Source organism: Podarcis pityusensis (assembly GCF_964106645.2).
Source record: "Podarcis pityusensis genome assembly, chromosome: 1".
Taxonomy (NCBI): domain Eukaryota; kingdom Metazoa; phylum Chordata; class Lepidosauria; order Squamata; family Lacertidae; genus Podarcis; species Podarcis pityusensis.
The window spans coordinates 87,482,711-87,498,348 of record NC_138028.1 but is presented as its reverse complement, the minus strand read 5'-3'; the positions used below and the strand labels follow the sequence as shown (position 1 = coordinate 87,498,348).

The 15,638-nt window shown below is 42.4% G+C and overlaps 1 protein-coding gene across 5 annotated transcripts; it reads right to left on the bottom strand.

The window, feature by feature from the left end:
* Positions 1-1,395: 1,395 nt before the first annotated feature.
* On the bottom strand, positions 1,396-15,590 carry LOC308476468 (C-X-C chemokine receptor type 1-like). Of its 5 annotated transcripts, none has more exons than XM_081004058.1 (3): positions 15,249-15,590; positions 7,464-7,568; positions 1,396-4,709 (listed from the first exon to the last, which is right to left on the bottom strand). In XM_081004058.1, the coding sequence occupies exon 3, from the start codon at positions 4,686-4,688 to the stop codon at positions 3,609-3,611; it is 1,080 nt and encodes a 359-aa protein (XP_080860184.1). In that variant the 5' UTR covers positions 4,689-4,709; positions 7,464-7,568; positions 15,249-15,590; the 3' UTR covers positions 1,396-3,608. The 5 variants fall into 5 exon arrangements, with proteins under 5 accessions (XP_080860184.1, XP_080860181.1, XP_080860182.1 ...); XM_081004055.1 differs by lacking the exon at positions 15,249-15,590 and adding an exon at positions 12,382-13,685 and having other exon boundaries at positions 7,464-7,515; XM_081004056.1 differs by lacking the exon at positions 15,249-15,590 and adding an exon at positions 12,382-12,511 and having other exon boundaries at positions 7,464-7,510.
* Positions 15,591-15,638: the final 48 nt, after the last annotated feature.

The window sequence follows — 15,638 nt, the reverse complement described above, 5'->3', positions numbered from 1 at the left end:
TTCTAGGAGGAACTGGCCTTTGCAAAACTTCCCTCCAGAAAGCACACCAAGTCCTCCTTTCTATTACTTAAGAAGCTGGGTGAGGAATAGGCTGTGGAGGACTATAACAGGAAACAGCTCCAGCTGTGAGAAGTATACTAGTAGGTGGCTCATTCAGTTCCTTCACTTTGATTACCCCAACATGATGCTGAACGCGGTTACTAGTTCACAGCTCCTTCCTTGCAGATCAAAGATCAAGCTGTTCAGTCTGATATAGTGCAGAAACTCATCTACTCCTGTAGACAGTGTTTAGAAAATCTGTCTGCATACACTGAAAAATTCTAATGCAATCCTTGAAAATACTGTGATGGACTTCCATAACCATAAAAAGCATCTGCCGGAGAGGGAAAAGCGTATTTTTAAGGACATTGTTGTTTATGATAGAGTTCAGGGGCTGAAACTGGAGGACATGATAACTGAAGGGTGTAGGGCAAATTGAACCTCCCTCTCTTTGAAAATGATGACGTATGATTCAAATGACCCCCCCCCCCCCATTTTTATCACTGAATGCATATACAGTAGGAGGAGATTTGTGAGATTCAATTGTTTACCAATTTTGAACTGGAGTTGTTCTAAGTATATAGTTACTTCTGTATTCTGGGCCAGAAGACAAGAGTAATTATTTCTGTGAGATGACATGTGAGTGACAAGCCTGAGTGAACGCACTCACAGATTACCTGTTTGTTGCTTTCTTTTCTTCTTTGTTTCTTGATTTGTTTGTGGGGAATTTAGATGATGTGTTTGCAGGGAAGTTAGATGACATGTCAACGCAAGTGGTTTCCCACATGTTCCAGGGCATCTCCCCATCACTTTCCTTAATTGCAAAAATTTGATATTTGGGGCAGAAGGTTTTTTGCTCAAGACCTCCCAATCAAGTATATTAGTCCATCCTGAATTTTGAAGTATGTGACTGAATCTCATCTCCAAATAGTGACAGTCTGAAGGTTCTTTTAGTTTCCTTTGCTGGACCAACACAGCATCCATCAGTACACACAATTTCTGCCCACAAATCGTTCTCCGCATAAAGGGCTATGAAACAACATCAGAGCTGCAATCACTGACAGGAAGATGGAAAGCAATTTAAAGATTTCACCAAATAATGTTTTGCCATCCTAGCTGCCTGACTGGCATGCAGGAAATAATATGTGTCCCTTGATGCTCTCCTTACAACTCCCCAGCAGAGGGAACTATTGCTTGTCTATGAAGCAGAAAGTTTGGGTGTTTTAGGGAAGCTATTTCAAATGTGAATGATTTCTGGCAATTTTTTGCTGGTCCAGGGATGTTGGGATTAGGTATGCTCATCAAACAAAAACAATGGGACTTTTATTTATTTTTTTATTAAATTTTCTGTTTTACAATTTCAAATAAACATTTTACAAACTTTAAAAAATCCAATGACTTCCCATCTTCTCTTTCCATGGTTCATTTTGCATATCTTACACCCCTGCATATTTTACAATAACCATTCCAATCGGTTTTCCACTATTACATCCATCAAGAATTATTTACTCTATTGAATTTATCTTAATGCTGCCAATGTTTTCATCTGTACACAGTTATTTTCCATATACTCAATATATTCCATATTTTCCATATACTCGATATTTTCAATATTTTCCATATACTCAACAAACGTTTTCCACTCTTCTTTAAATGTATATTCTTCTTGCTCTCTTATTCTATATGTTAAATCTGCAAGTTGTGCATATTCTGTCAACTTAAGTTGCCAATCCTCTTTAGTTGGGACCTCGCTCACTTTCCATTTTGGGGCTAACAAAACACGGGCCGCAGTTGTTGTGTACATAAATAACCTCCTCTGACACCTGGGTATTTCAGTCTCTATATATTTTAGAATATACCGGTATATATTCTATATATATTTAAGTTTTACATAAATAGAAAGGTCATGGATTGAGCTTTTTGGGGGGGTATTTGATAACCATTTGGCCACATTGTTTACCATTTTTTAAATTAAAAAAAACCTAATACTCTGTGTGTGCATATATTTGTGGGTATGACCACTGGTAAACAAAAGCTGATGCCATAATAAATATGTTAGCCTTTGGTGCCACAAGACTCTTGTGTCGTTTTTGCTACAAAGATTATACTTGATCTTTTCACACCTCACTGTCAGGCTGGCTAGCCAGTTTATGTGATTTCTGTTGCAATTGTGGCTCCTGGCCAAAAATGCACATATCCTCTGCAAATTCTGTTTCACAGTCACGCCCTTTACAGCAGCCTTACCCAACCTAGTGCCCTCCAGATGTTTTGGACTACAACTCCCATCAGCCAACTGGCAGGGACTGATGGGAGCTGTAGTCAAAAAAATCTGGAAAGCACCTACTTGGGAAAGACTGCTTCAGAAACATGGCTTCTGCCTGATCATGACTTCAGCTCCAGCTCTGCACTGTGTCCTATGAGTGGTGTTGCCCTAAATGCTAAGAAGTCAAATGTAGAGCCTAGCTTCTCCATCACATTTCTGCCTGGTGACCCTTGAAGACTGTACTGCCATCATGCCCCGAGTTGAATTCCCAGCCAGGAAAGGCCTTGCTCCTTCATTTGGGGCCTGCCCACCTTGGCCATGCTTGACTTGCAAATAATGTTCTCAGGAGTTGTTCCCAAAAGCCTATTTCTGCTTTCATAAAGCTTGATTTGTTTTTCTGTGAATGTTTTCACACAGAGAGAGCAAATATTGTCCTTCTGGCCCCTCCTGTTAGCTTTGGGGGTGTCTCTCGCCTTTTAGATACATTGGTAACTGAAGTCCTGCTGACAGGTAGAACCACATAATTGTTTTAATAGGGATCATAAAGACTCTCGGCTCAAATAACAATGTCTCATAAAATGCAAATCACTGAGATGGGAAAGGCTGATCTTATCCACCACTAAATAGCACACTACCCTCACCCCCTGGGCAAGGGAAGATACGCAGATGGAGTTCAGCAGGTCAAAAAGGAAGCTTCCTACATACTACGGATGCTATATTTCCTGACCTATAACAGAAGCTTCTCCCCATAAAAAGTTGGGTGACTTGAAATGTAGTCGGCTTCAAATGTTTCAAGTTAGGTCATTCATGAACCACATTTTCAGTAATGAACAATCCTTATGAAGGAACAGGTTTGTTTGTGCAAAGGGATGCAATTAAAGCAGTTGCTAAGGGGTCAGTTACTGACTTGATCATAGCTCTGCAGTCAAGATTACAGCAAAATCGTATTTCTATGATGACCACATTCAATTTAAAATATACAAAAGGCAGTTCTACAAAATAAGGAATTAAAGGTAGAGAGGGGATTAAGCTTCCTTGCTCTGTGTATTTTATTTTTAGTTAAGCTCATATAGAAATGATAGCTACATCCAGTCAAAATTTTATCACAGGATTCTATTTTGGACAGAATGGCTTTAGCATAAGAAGAGATGGTTTGGATTGTTTATAAGAAACTATATATAATATGCATGGCACAGAAGAGCATGATGATCAAAGGAAGAATGAAGCCAAACATTTGTGGCAGGATTCTGTTTCACCCTCATTTCAGATGTTTGATTCCATCCCATTTTTTCTTCCCCCCAGCCTATTACAGAGAGGTAGATGAGAAGGAGGAACCCTTTCTAAATCGAGTCAAGGCTTCTTTGCTGATGATGCCTCTTGTGACCAGGATCTTGAGGAAGTTGTTCCGGAACTTCTGCCCTATGGAGGCATATATGATGGGGTTTACGCAGCTGTGAGCAAATCCCAAGATTTCAGTACCCGAAAGGGCTGTATCAATGCTGTTGCGAAGGTCACAGGTTTCACCAATAGCTCCAGACCTCATTAACATATCAAGAAGCAAAGAGATATTGTAGGGCAGCCAACAGACCAGGAAGACCAGCACCACAGCCAAGATGACTTTCATGGCCTTCTTTTTTTGACTGTTCTTGGTCTGGTAGAGTCTGTGTACCGTCACACCATAGCAGAAGAGCATGATGATCAAGGGAAGAATGAAGCCAAACGTTTGTGGCAGGATTCTCAGTTTTGCCCTAATGCCAGATATTTGATTCCATCCAATATTTTCATGACAAACCCATTTCATCTCCTCGGTTAGCAAGAAAGCCTCATGGAAGATAATTACAGGAAGGGAGAGGAGGAAGGAGAGCAGCCAGATGCCAACACAGACAAATCTGACCCAGCTCCTCTTCTGAGTGACTGCCCGAGTACCATGAACTATTGCCAGGTAGCGATCCATGCTGATACAGGCCAGCAGGAGCATGCCACTGTAGAAGTTGACTTCCTTCAGGAGTGACAGGATTTTGCACATGGGAGTGCCAAAGATCCATTCATGCGCTCTATCTACAGCCCAGAAAGGCAAGGTGAGTGCAAAGAGGAGATCGGCAATGGCGAGGTTCAGAAGATACACATCCGTGACAGAACGGTTTCCTTTGCTATATGCAATCACCAGAACCACCAGGGAGTTCCCCACCAGGCTCAGAAGGCATGTCAGGCCATAGATGAATGCCACTAGGTATTTGAACACAGGTGGCATAACATCGATTCCGCAGGGTGCTTTTGCTGCTACGCTGTTAGGGTTGAAAGTGCCGTAGTAGTCATAGTCGCTGTAATTAGCATCTGGATATAGGTCTGAAAGATCCAGATCAGAAAACAGAACTGTCTTTGCCATCCTTGAGGTCTTTCTCTGGGTCTGTGTAGAGACAGAAGAACGAGTTCATTAAGATCAAGGGGTTCTATATCTGTTATACATGGACCCAATCTAAGTTTAACCATTCTCAAAATGCTTGAGCATTTTAACAAAGAATTTAAAACTGCTGCAACTTAAATCCTTCATATCAGTCAATGTTACACAAGAACCAAACAGTAGAGCTAAAAGGAACCTGGCACTCATCTAACAATTCCATTTCCTGCTACCACTCAAAACCTGTTGCTAAACGAAGTAGCCTTTGGAATCCATATACAGTGGTACCTCGGGTTAAGTACTTAATTCGTTCTGGAGGTCTGTTCTTAACCTGAAACTGTTCTTAACCTGAAGCACCACTTTAGCTAATGGGGCCTCCTGCTGCTGCCGCGCCGCTGGAGCACGATTTCTGTTCTCATCCTGAAGCAAAGTTCTTAACCTGAAGCACTATTTCTGGGTTAGCGGAGTATGGAATCCTGAAGTGTATGTAACCTGAAGCATATGTAACCCAAGGTACCACTGTAATACTGTGCTGCATGCAGAAAACTCTGCTACAAGTGACAAGAGTTTGCTTTGGGGCAGAAGAGGAATTGTCTTCAGACTGATTCAAGTAGAGCCAAAACAGACACATGAACAAGGCACGTATCTGTAATATATGGATAGAATCTAAGTTTAACAATTCTCAAAATGCTCAAGCATTTTTTAAAAGTTGAAACTTCAGCATCTTAAATCCTGATGTTGGGCGCATAACAAGTAATGTTATGCAATAACCAAACAATGGATCTGAAAAGAACCTGACATTCATATAACAATTCCATTCCCTGCTACCATGCAAAACCTGTTGCTAAACAAAGTAGCCCTTTGAATCCATATTATACTGTGCAATGTGCAGGGAATCCTGCCAGAGGTAACCAAAAGAGTTATCAATTTGGGGGGTAAAGTGGTGGTGGAATAGTTTCTAGACTGATTCAGTGAGAGGTTACTGAATAAAAACATCTACTTAGGAATCTGGTGCCATTGGCTCAGCAGGCACATTTATTCAGAATACCACAGAAAAAAGAAGATGGATATAGCTCGGAAGAAAGCAATAAATAAAATATAGTTGATGACATTGGAGAGGATTTCCCCCACCCCCACCCCGAACTGGGAGGATGGTGGCACACAATTTGGATAATTTCTACTGGCTTTGAAAGTATTTGAACAAGCATGTCAGAAACAATTTGGCTATTGATGGCAATCCCATGTGCACTTTCCTGGGAGTAAGACCCATGTAACAAAGTGGGTGTTATTTCCAAGTAAATATGTATAGTATTGCAGTGTGGACTTGTCCCATGAAAAAACACCCTGAAAATTTAAAGGAGATTCATCGATTGCTTCCTTCTACTGCTCTTATGCTGCTGACCTCATGGTATGAGGAAAAGCAACCCATCAAGATCATGTATTCATTAACTCAGATCAGAGTCCTATGTCAATGTTGAATGAAAATTAAACAGTCTCTGTTGTGATGTTTTGAAACTTTAGATTAAATTAAATTTATTTCTTTTCTTATTTGCACTGCCCTAACACTGTATAATCTTAATTGCTTTGCCAAGCCTATCATCATTATCTTAACAAACTTTCAAGGAACTCTGGTTGGATCTAGTTCCGCTCCTTCCGGGTTTATACTGAATTTAATTTCTAGACCAAAAGCATACCAGTAACACTGTTTGGGGAACCTGCAATTTATAAACAAGTGCTGCATTTGAAGAGAATTTAGTAAGAAGAAAAATAAACTGCCACATTGACAGTAAGGTTATGAATGGCCATGGAACTGTGTGCACACCAAACATTTTAAGCACATCCCCCACCTGAAAGGCTGGTTTGACCACTTCAGCAGACAGAGTCCAATCTTACAAATTTAAAACCATGGGCACCTGACTCCCAATCCTATAACATCATCCTCTTCATTGGCAAAGACATATTTATCAGTGATTACCACCATCATCATTAACACATTCTAGGATAAGTGTCTATAGGAGAGCAGCCACCACCCCTCCATTTCAACAAACTTCAAGAATTTCCCTCCCCCCCCCCATTAATATATTTTTTTAGCTCTTCTCTGTCCAGGCACCTGCCATTCAAGTTTCAGCCAAAGCCACCAGTCCCACAAGCAACTGTTTAAAAATAAAATAAAAATAAAAGCCTTTCCCTCTCTCCAAGCATCCACCCTCACATTTCAACAGAACCCCCACAAAATTACCCTCCCCCCCCCCATTATCATTATTAACACACATGTATTCTGGTATAAGCAGGTGGTACTCAGTGTTAGTCCCATTCGAATGATTAACTTAGGTTCATTAAGTTCAATGGTTTACTCTGAGTAGGACGTAGCTGAATTCAATGCAGCATGCATAGCAGAGGTGGGGAAATCTCCTTTCCAAGAGCCATCATCCATTCTGGACAAGTTTCCGAGGTTCAAGTGGGCATGAATTTTAGTTTCATTACAGCATTTTTAAATATACAGCTTGAAACTAAAATGCAACCTGCCCCCCCCAAAAAAAAACTGTGAGAGAGCATTTTCTATCTGCAGCTTCATATTTAAATCAAAGAACAAGCACACAGAGAGCATATTTAAATTTACACCCCCAAAATCAAATCGAAGGAGAACTATATAGGTTGCAATTTCAGCACATGCCTCCAGAATTGGGAAAAATATTATTTTCTGCTTCCTGCACCCTGGTTTTACAACAAAAGCAAGCAAGAAAAGGGGTTTTGCCTTCTTACCTCGGTCACAGAAACTTGTGTGAAGAGCTCTTCCCCTGTCCTCCGCCCTGCACTCAAGAAAGAAAAGTAAAACAGATCCTCTTTCCCCCTCACACAGAAGGCAGGCTAAACAGAGAAAATGGACAGAAGGTTCTCACTCATCGGGTATTGTAGGTGACAGGAGGGGGAAATAAACCATGGCCCCAGCTATTATGGCTAATAATCAGGGATGATGGGAGATGTAGTATACAACATCTGAAGGGCATCATGTTGGCTACACTTGTGCTAGGGACAAAGACTGTGGATGCTGGGAAGTGGTCCACCAAATGCCTCTGGAAAGACCACAATCAAGCAGGGATGAAGGCAACAGTACATCTCCCATGTTTCCTCCATGTGTCCTTTGCAGGAGCACCTTGCTGACTATTGTTGGAAAGTAGTGCTCTGGGTGAATTTTTGGTCCGATACAGCAGGGCTCTTCTTAAGGAAGTCCTATTGATTTAAATAAGACTTACTCCCAAGGAAATAAGTATGTGTGCATAGAACTGCAGCATCAGCTCCCCCTCTGCCATAGTCTGAATATTTTCAAATTTGTTCTAGTGTACAATAAAAATGTAAAATGCGCCCAGAATATTGGAAAAAACATTCCAATGGATGTTTAGGGAAAGCTTTGGTCAATTGCACATAAGATTTCTCTAAATATGGGTATAAGAGAGGATTGTTACCAAATCATACCTAGATGGTATATTAGGTAAAGGTAAAGGGACCCCTGACCATTAGGTCCAGTCGTGACCGACTCTGGGGTTGCGGCGCTCATCTCGTTTTATTGGCCAAGGGAGCCAGCGTACAACTTCCAGGTCATGTGGCCAGCATGACTAAGCCGCTTCTGGCGAACTAGAGCAACGCACGGAAACGCCGTTTACCTTCCTGCTGGAGCGGTACCTATTTATCTACTTGCACTTTGACGTGCTTTCAAACTGCTAGGTTGGCAGGAGCAGGGACTGAGCAAGGGGAGCTCACCCCGTCACGGGGATTCGAACCACTGACCTGATCGGCAAGCTCTGTGGTTTAACCGACAGCGCCACCCGCGTCCCTTAGATGGTATATTACCCTTGCAAAAATACATGAAATAAACAGAAGCTACCCAGCCACATGCCTGAAATGAGGGTCAGTGTGGTGTAATGGTTAGAATGGTACGACGCGGACCTCAGAGAGCAAGGTTCAAATCCCTACTCAGCCATAAAGCTTGCTTATTTGGAAGGTTCTGTGAAGAAAGATCATGTGGAATTGGCTTCCTACTGATTGGCAGCAACAATAATGTTACATGCTGTTATATGCACAGAGTGGTATGATAGAATTTGGGGTTATGTTTTGATGCCAAAGTTAGCATCCTTTGTTAGATCTAGAGAACAAAATCCAAGACAGAATTATTTTTTGTCAATGTGGAATACCTTTATTCAACATTGTAGGAGATATGGATTACAAGTAACTTTTTGAGAAGACCCTTGAGAAGTGCTATGAAATCGGTTTTCGGCCAAGCCTTGCCCTTCACTTGTATCGTGCACTAAAGTGGAAAGATCACAGCATGTGTGGTTTTTTTTTCACTATAAGCAGGGTGGAGCCATCTCTTTGTTTAAGGATTACACCAGTGAAAAGAACCACAAAGGCGGAAGCTGCTACTGGGAAAGATGATGTTTTTTGCCCTCATATGTTCTGCAAATTTTCTGGCTAGGAGTTTTCATGGTGACTACCCATCTATCTGAATTTTCCCATGGAGACCAATCCCACCCACTCCCAGATTACCAAATCAGTCAGCAAATTGCTAAAACTATAGTTTTAAAAACTACATGCTCTGGAAGCCGAATGTTTACATGATAGAGGAGGAAACTCTTAACCACAAGGGTTTGATACAATGAAGCTGTTGATGGCTTTTGGCTCCAGCTTCTGTGGAACGTGTTCCAATATAATAAAGACCAGGAAGCAAAGATCCGGTAACATATGCTAAATTCATTAAGGCTTTTGAATCTGAAAGGTTCATTTTAAAGAATACTTCCACACCCATTCTCATCACACATTTGGCCAAAGAGGTGGGCTGATCTAGATGGTTTAAAAGTTAATGGCACAATTCTATGCATATTGACTGAGAAGTAAGCCCTAGTGTATTCAATGGGGCATACTCCCTGGTGTGATTAGGAACATAGCCACCATCGAAATTGAGTGCTTCTTGAACTGTCAGATGAAATGGGAAAGAAACAGCAAGAAACCACTGCTTTCCCACTATTTGTTAAGGAAGCAAAGCTGACAAACAATTTTGCTTTAGAAGGGAAGACTTACAGGTGGGGGGTAGAGATTTGTGAACCTGTCAGTTTCAGTTTCTTTCCATTTCCTCATTTTTCCAATCTTCAGTTTGCCAAATTTCCACATCAGTTTGTAATGTTTTTGTTTTTTTAAAAGACCTCATGAAAATTCATCAGCATCTTAGTGTGCATCTTGATGTACTGCTAATAGACACATTTTTGCAGAACTTTCTATAATCTAATGCATTTTTGCATGCTAGCTTCACTAATATTTGCATTTTTATGCATACTTTCCCATAATATATGCATTTTTGTACATGTTAGTTTACTTGGCTAGATAACTGCATAGCAAAATATGGATAATTTTGAAATTCAAAGGGTGGCCATGTTTCAGTGGCCCATCTAAGGGATTTTCAAGCTTTTTTAACCATTCCCACCACTATTTTCAGTTGTTTGTGTGAGGAGCAAAGGAAGCATCATGTGCACACTGCGGTTATGGTACTGCTGTCATTACCTTTGCTTCCTCAGTCCTTCTCTGCCACAAAGAGGCAGAAATTAAGTGTGAAAGCCTCACCCTAGGCTGGGCTATAACTAAGACACCACCCCTTCTTCCACTTAGGTGGGTGAAGGAAACAGACTTTGAGGCTGGTTTGCCGCTCAGGTACAAGTTGGGAACTTTGTTGAAGAAAATAATAAATAAAATGACTGGACTGTTTCACACACTACAGTTTAAAAAATGTACATAGTATGTGTTGGGAACTGTCATGTTTGTTTTACATACAAATCTCCACTCACTCCTCTATTCTGCTCCACCCAATCCTCCTCATTGTAAGTATTTGTAGTTCTAAATAGCAAGTTGCCATTAGATTAATTGGTGTGACCATAGAATAGCACACAGTAGAGAGACAAGGACAACCACAAATCCTTGCAAGACAGCCCTTGCATTAGACATCTTAAAGAAAACATTCCTTTTAAAGCATGGTTGGCAAACTTTTTCTGGCCCATTGATTATCAGCCACTGGAACCCTGTGACTGGTATGAATGTAACTTTACACATAGGTGTGTGTGCACGCGTGCTTGCACACACATGCAACACACACATACACACAAATACCACACATACAGACTTACTACACATAACATACACAAACCCTGCATATATAGCACACAAATCACATGTGCAGCCACACATCTAAGTGCACATGCCGGTACACCTCTCTCACACACACACTTTGGAGGAAAGTTAGTTCTCTCAAATGGTTTTTTTTTTAATTATTCACAGAAGTATCTGGACAGAAAATATGATAACATTTCCACCCCTTCCCATTCCAGTAGCTGTGCTGGTGGTTGAAACACCACCTTTTATTCTTCACAAGCAGAGAGGTTTTATCTCCTCATCTCAGTGCCGAACATCCAAGCAGTGATTGGTTGATAAAGCACACTCTGCCCACTGTTTAGAGAACACTCTCAAAAAAGCAAATAGAGCACCTTACCTCCCCATCTAAGCCCTGAATACCACAGCACTGAGATCAGGCAATAACACCCAGGGGGTGACAGGCTACTTCCTGTAGCTTTACAGGCCGGATGCAACCTGAAGCTTAGCCACCCTTGCCTTTCAATGTCACTTAGTGTGGCTCTGTTAGGTCTGTAGTCCTATACATAGATGAAAAATGCTCCATGAAGCAGGCCTCTGGGCAGAGGTTATTTAGAAACAGCTATGGATGTGGAGGGGATGTTTGGGTTTGCCAGGGCTTGTTGACACAACGAGTAAAATTTAAAATCCAACCTACTCCACCCCACCCAATCCTCATTGTAAATAACTGTGGGTTATTTATTGCAAGTCGTGTAATAAAAAGAAAAGGTAGAACAGTGTTCTTATTGTGGACAGCCATTACTACGTGAGGGAAAAGGGGCTCCACCTGTTTGCTTACTAGGGAGTGTGTGTTTGCTAGAGGGACGGGGGCCAGATTTACTCTTCCTTGTGAACTCTGATTTCTGAAGGGTGGAGAAATACACCTTTGACATATTCCCCCAAAATGCATAGTAAAACAGGTCAGTATTTTATTATTCTTTTCATTTTTTAATTATTTTAATTTTACTGCAAATTCATGAGGAATGGGGAGAAAGGGGGGGAGGGGACTAGCTAAAAAACAAGAAAAAAAACACCTGTCAGCTCACATTAACAATACAATAACCATCACTACATCCATTTTAATTTACAGATTTAAAAGACGATTAGACAAATTCGCAGAGGATAAAGCTACCAGTGGCTACCAGCCATGATGGCTATGCTCTGCCTCCACATAGTTGGAGGAAGTAATGCTTCTGAATGGGAACTGCAGAAGTGGAGAGAGCTCTTGTGCTCAGGTTCTGCTTGCAGGTTTCCCACAGAAAGATCCAGCAGCAGACTCTTCTTATGTTCTTACACATAAAGCTCCGTAAATGCCATCCAAATGTCCAATGGTATCTAAGTAAGGTTAGCATTTATTAAAAGTGTGCTTAAATGCAGCTAGGAAGTTAAAGATTTCAGTCCCTTGTATAATAGATGAGTTTGGAGTGCAATAGTTTTACTTTAACAACCCTCCCAACATCCCGCACAAGAGCTGTATTACATTTTAAAGTTGGTAGTGAGTAGCAAGACTCACATGCAGGTCTGGAGATTCCCAACCCAGCACTCATTGGCACTATAGTGCCCACAAATATCTTCCTGGATGATTCCTGAGGTCACCTCGGTGCCCACAAACACAAGGTTGGTGACCCTCATGCATAGGATTCTTTTTTTTTTTTAAGAACATTTCTGTACAATTTTACTTTACCCCAAAACCATTAAAGCATTTTCAGTCTATCTTAAAACATAAAGTAAAACACTACAATGTATTCTGAATTAAAATGTATAAGGAGAATCAAACCCCAAACACAACAAAGATCTGCATTTAAGGCAGTTAGCAGAAAAACTAATTATTCCTACACTCAGAATTTGCAAATAAAAATCAAATACAAAAAGACAGTAAACTTTTTTCAAATTAGGGTTCAATTCCCCCCCCCCCCCTCTAGCTATGCTCCTGTGTCTTCAAGAACTACACGACAGGCAGAGATTCAGTATGGAAAACGCTCTGAATTTCTGTCTGCTAGGCAGCTGTCAAAGGTGCAGGACTGGGAAAATCAGGTGGCAATTTAATTCTGTTTAGCACCACTGCTTTCCAGCAATGCCTCCCCCTCTGTGGAAATAGCAGAGCTGAGCAGTACAGTTGTTGGCAGCACACAAGAGCGAATGTTACCAGGCTTATCTACACAGTTATCGTGTTGCACAATGGGGAAAATGGAAGTATATGGGGAGCAGTGCCGGATTTATGTATAGGCTAAGTAGGCTGAAGCCTAGGGCCTCTAAATCTAAGGGGCCTCACCAGCCCTCCCACTCCTCAGGGGGCAGTCTCCCCTCTCTCAAAATTGCAAACCCAAGACTTCATGCGAGGGCAGGGCAACTCGGGTCTCTAAGTCTAGAGGGCCTCACCAGCCTGCCCTCTCCCCAGTGCCGCAGTCTCCCCTCTCCCAAAATTGTAAACCCAAGACTTTATGCAAGGGCAGGGCAACTCAGCCCCAGCAACTATTAGACTCAGGGCTAGGCAGTGGGGTCCAATTTGAAGCGGTGGGATGCAACTTGATTATTATTTTTTGTAGGGCCCCAGTTCACAGCCAAAGTCTGCAAAATCTTATAGATATAAATAAAATCCATCTAGATTGCCCTGGTGCAGGGGCCCCCTTAAGAGCGGCCTGTGGGGCCCAATTTGGCCCAATTGCCTTAAGGTCAGCCCTGTTGAGACTGTGCAGGGGTTGGACTGACAAGCCCTGCACCTTCTAGGTCCCTGGTGGCACCATTCAGAGTACAGACTCAAGAACTTGTTATGGAAATAAAGGGGGGGGCACTTATTGGAAATCAGTTTTGTCACCTCTTCCCCGAGATATCGAGCCCAGCCACCTTTTATTCACAGTCGCATAAGCACTACAGTACAGCATGACCATAAACTTGTACGTTCAACCGCTGAAATATACACCCAATATGTAGCAATGGAGATTTATGTTACTGCTTTATGAATGAACAATGTGTTTTATGAATGGACTCTGTATTTATTGAATTACCTAAGAGCCACCAATAGGGAGCTCTAGAATCTGACAGCTAACCATTTGGGTACTACCAAACAGCAACCCCTATTGCTGAAAGCAGGTAACCAGCTGGGAATGCTTCAGCTTAGCCTTTGCACTGTGGACTGAACACCCCCTGCTGTGCAGATAATGGAGAAAGCTCATAAATTGTATCCCTTCTGGCATCCTGGCCAGCTCAATTGCACTGGTGTTAACACTGGTGCACCAGAAGCACATAATAGCAGCAAATAAAATCCATTCATACGTCAGCAACTGATAGGACTTGTCAACCGGTTCTTCCAAATCTTCCTAAATTATAAAGCTCCAAAATACAGGCCAAAAGAGACCAGGTCTGGGAAGAGTGAGGCATCCAATGGGCACCACCAGTGAAAAGGCCCTGTTCCGTGTAACTCCTGCCCTGTCATTTGATAGAGTGCCCACTTGCTCTCCTTCTTGACATGGGAGTCTCCAGGTCCAGTACAAAGACCATAAGAAGGGAGAGCAGGGACCTTGAATGTCCCAACAGCTGCTAAGCAAGCAAGCACAGAGGTAACCTTTATCACAGTCAGGACGCCTATGTCCTGGCCTGCACCCAATCTTGTTTTCGTACAATCTTGTTTGTCCTCAGTAACCAAAATTATATTATCAAGATATACAAGCAGAAAAGTTGTTTTCCTTCATTTGCAAGGAATCGTACAAAATGAAGTGGCACTAATAAAGAAAAGTTCCAGGGTGGCAACAGAAAGCAAACTAAAAATGCTTTTGCAGTTCATGAAAACTATCCAGCAATATCAAGTTATAGGAAAACTCATGCTATTAACTGTAATCCTTCTAGCTGGTTAATTGGTTTGGCAACTTCCATGCACATGATGTGTAATGGTAATTATTTTCCCCAAGAGTTAAATAACTGATCAGAGGCAGCTACAGGAGAGCTATGAAATTCAGGTGAGGGTCAGATGCCTTGTCAATCCCAGCAGATATATAAGAGGATGACCAGCCTGCCCAGGCCTGCAGCCGGGAGGGGGGGGAGGGCTTGTTTGTATCTGTATTTTTAACTTTTGCAATAGACCTCATTGCAGTTTTGATCCTTTTAAAAATATTTTCAGTATGTGTTTATCTTGTCTTAATTGCCGTGTTTTACCACGGATGCATCAGTAGCACTGGGATCTTTGGGGAGGCAGAACGCGATATAAATTTAACAAATAAAAAAAAATCACATGGCTATCTCAACAAGAAGAATCCCGTAAGGCAGGTTAGGCAATGCCTGGCCTAAGCTCATCCAGGGCGCTCCAGGGCTGAATGGGGATTTGCATGGGGTCTGCCAAGAGTATTGACACTTTAAGCAAGACACCCCTCTGGATGCCTGAGCTACCCAGCAGGCGCGTGGCTGGACGCAGCAGAACTGTCAGCGGGAGGCGGCGGCACACGCTTTCCGAGGTCACACACGCGGCCGGCAAGAAAGGACCATCTGGCGGCACGCGCGAAGCTCCAGCGGGGCGAGGGGGGCCTCCGAGACGGCAGCCGTCAATCATCATCAGCAGGCCCGACACCAAGCAGCACGCGCGCGCAGCACACCGGAGACATGAATAGCGCGAAGGGGAGGACCATAGTAAGCAGCCACTAGGTAGCTTCCAGAGCAAGGCTCCGGCGGTGCTCGCTTGAAAGGGCGCATGCGCACTTCCCTTCCTCCCGTTCGTCTTCCTCGCCCCCCCCCCGTTCACAGCCCGGCCCTTCCCACGCCCGGAAGTGACGCACGGTGCCG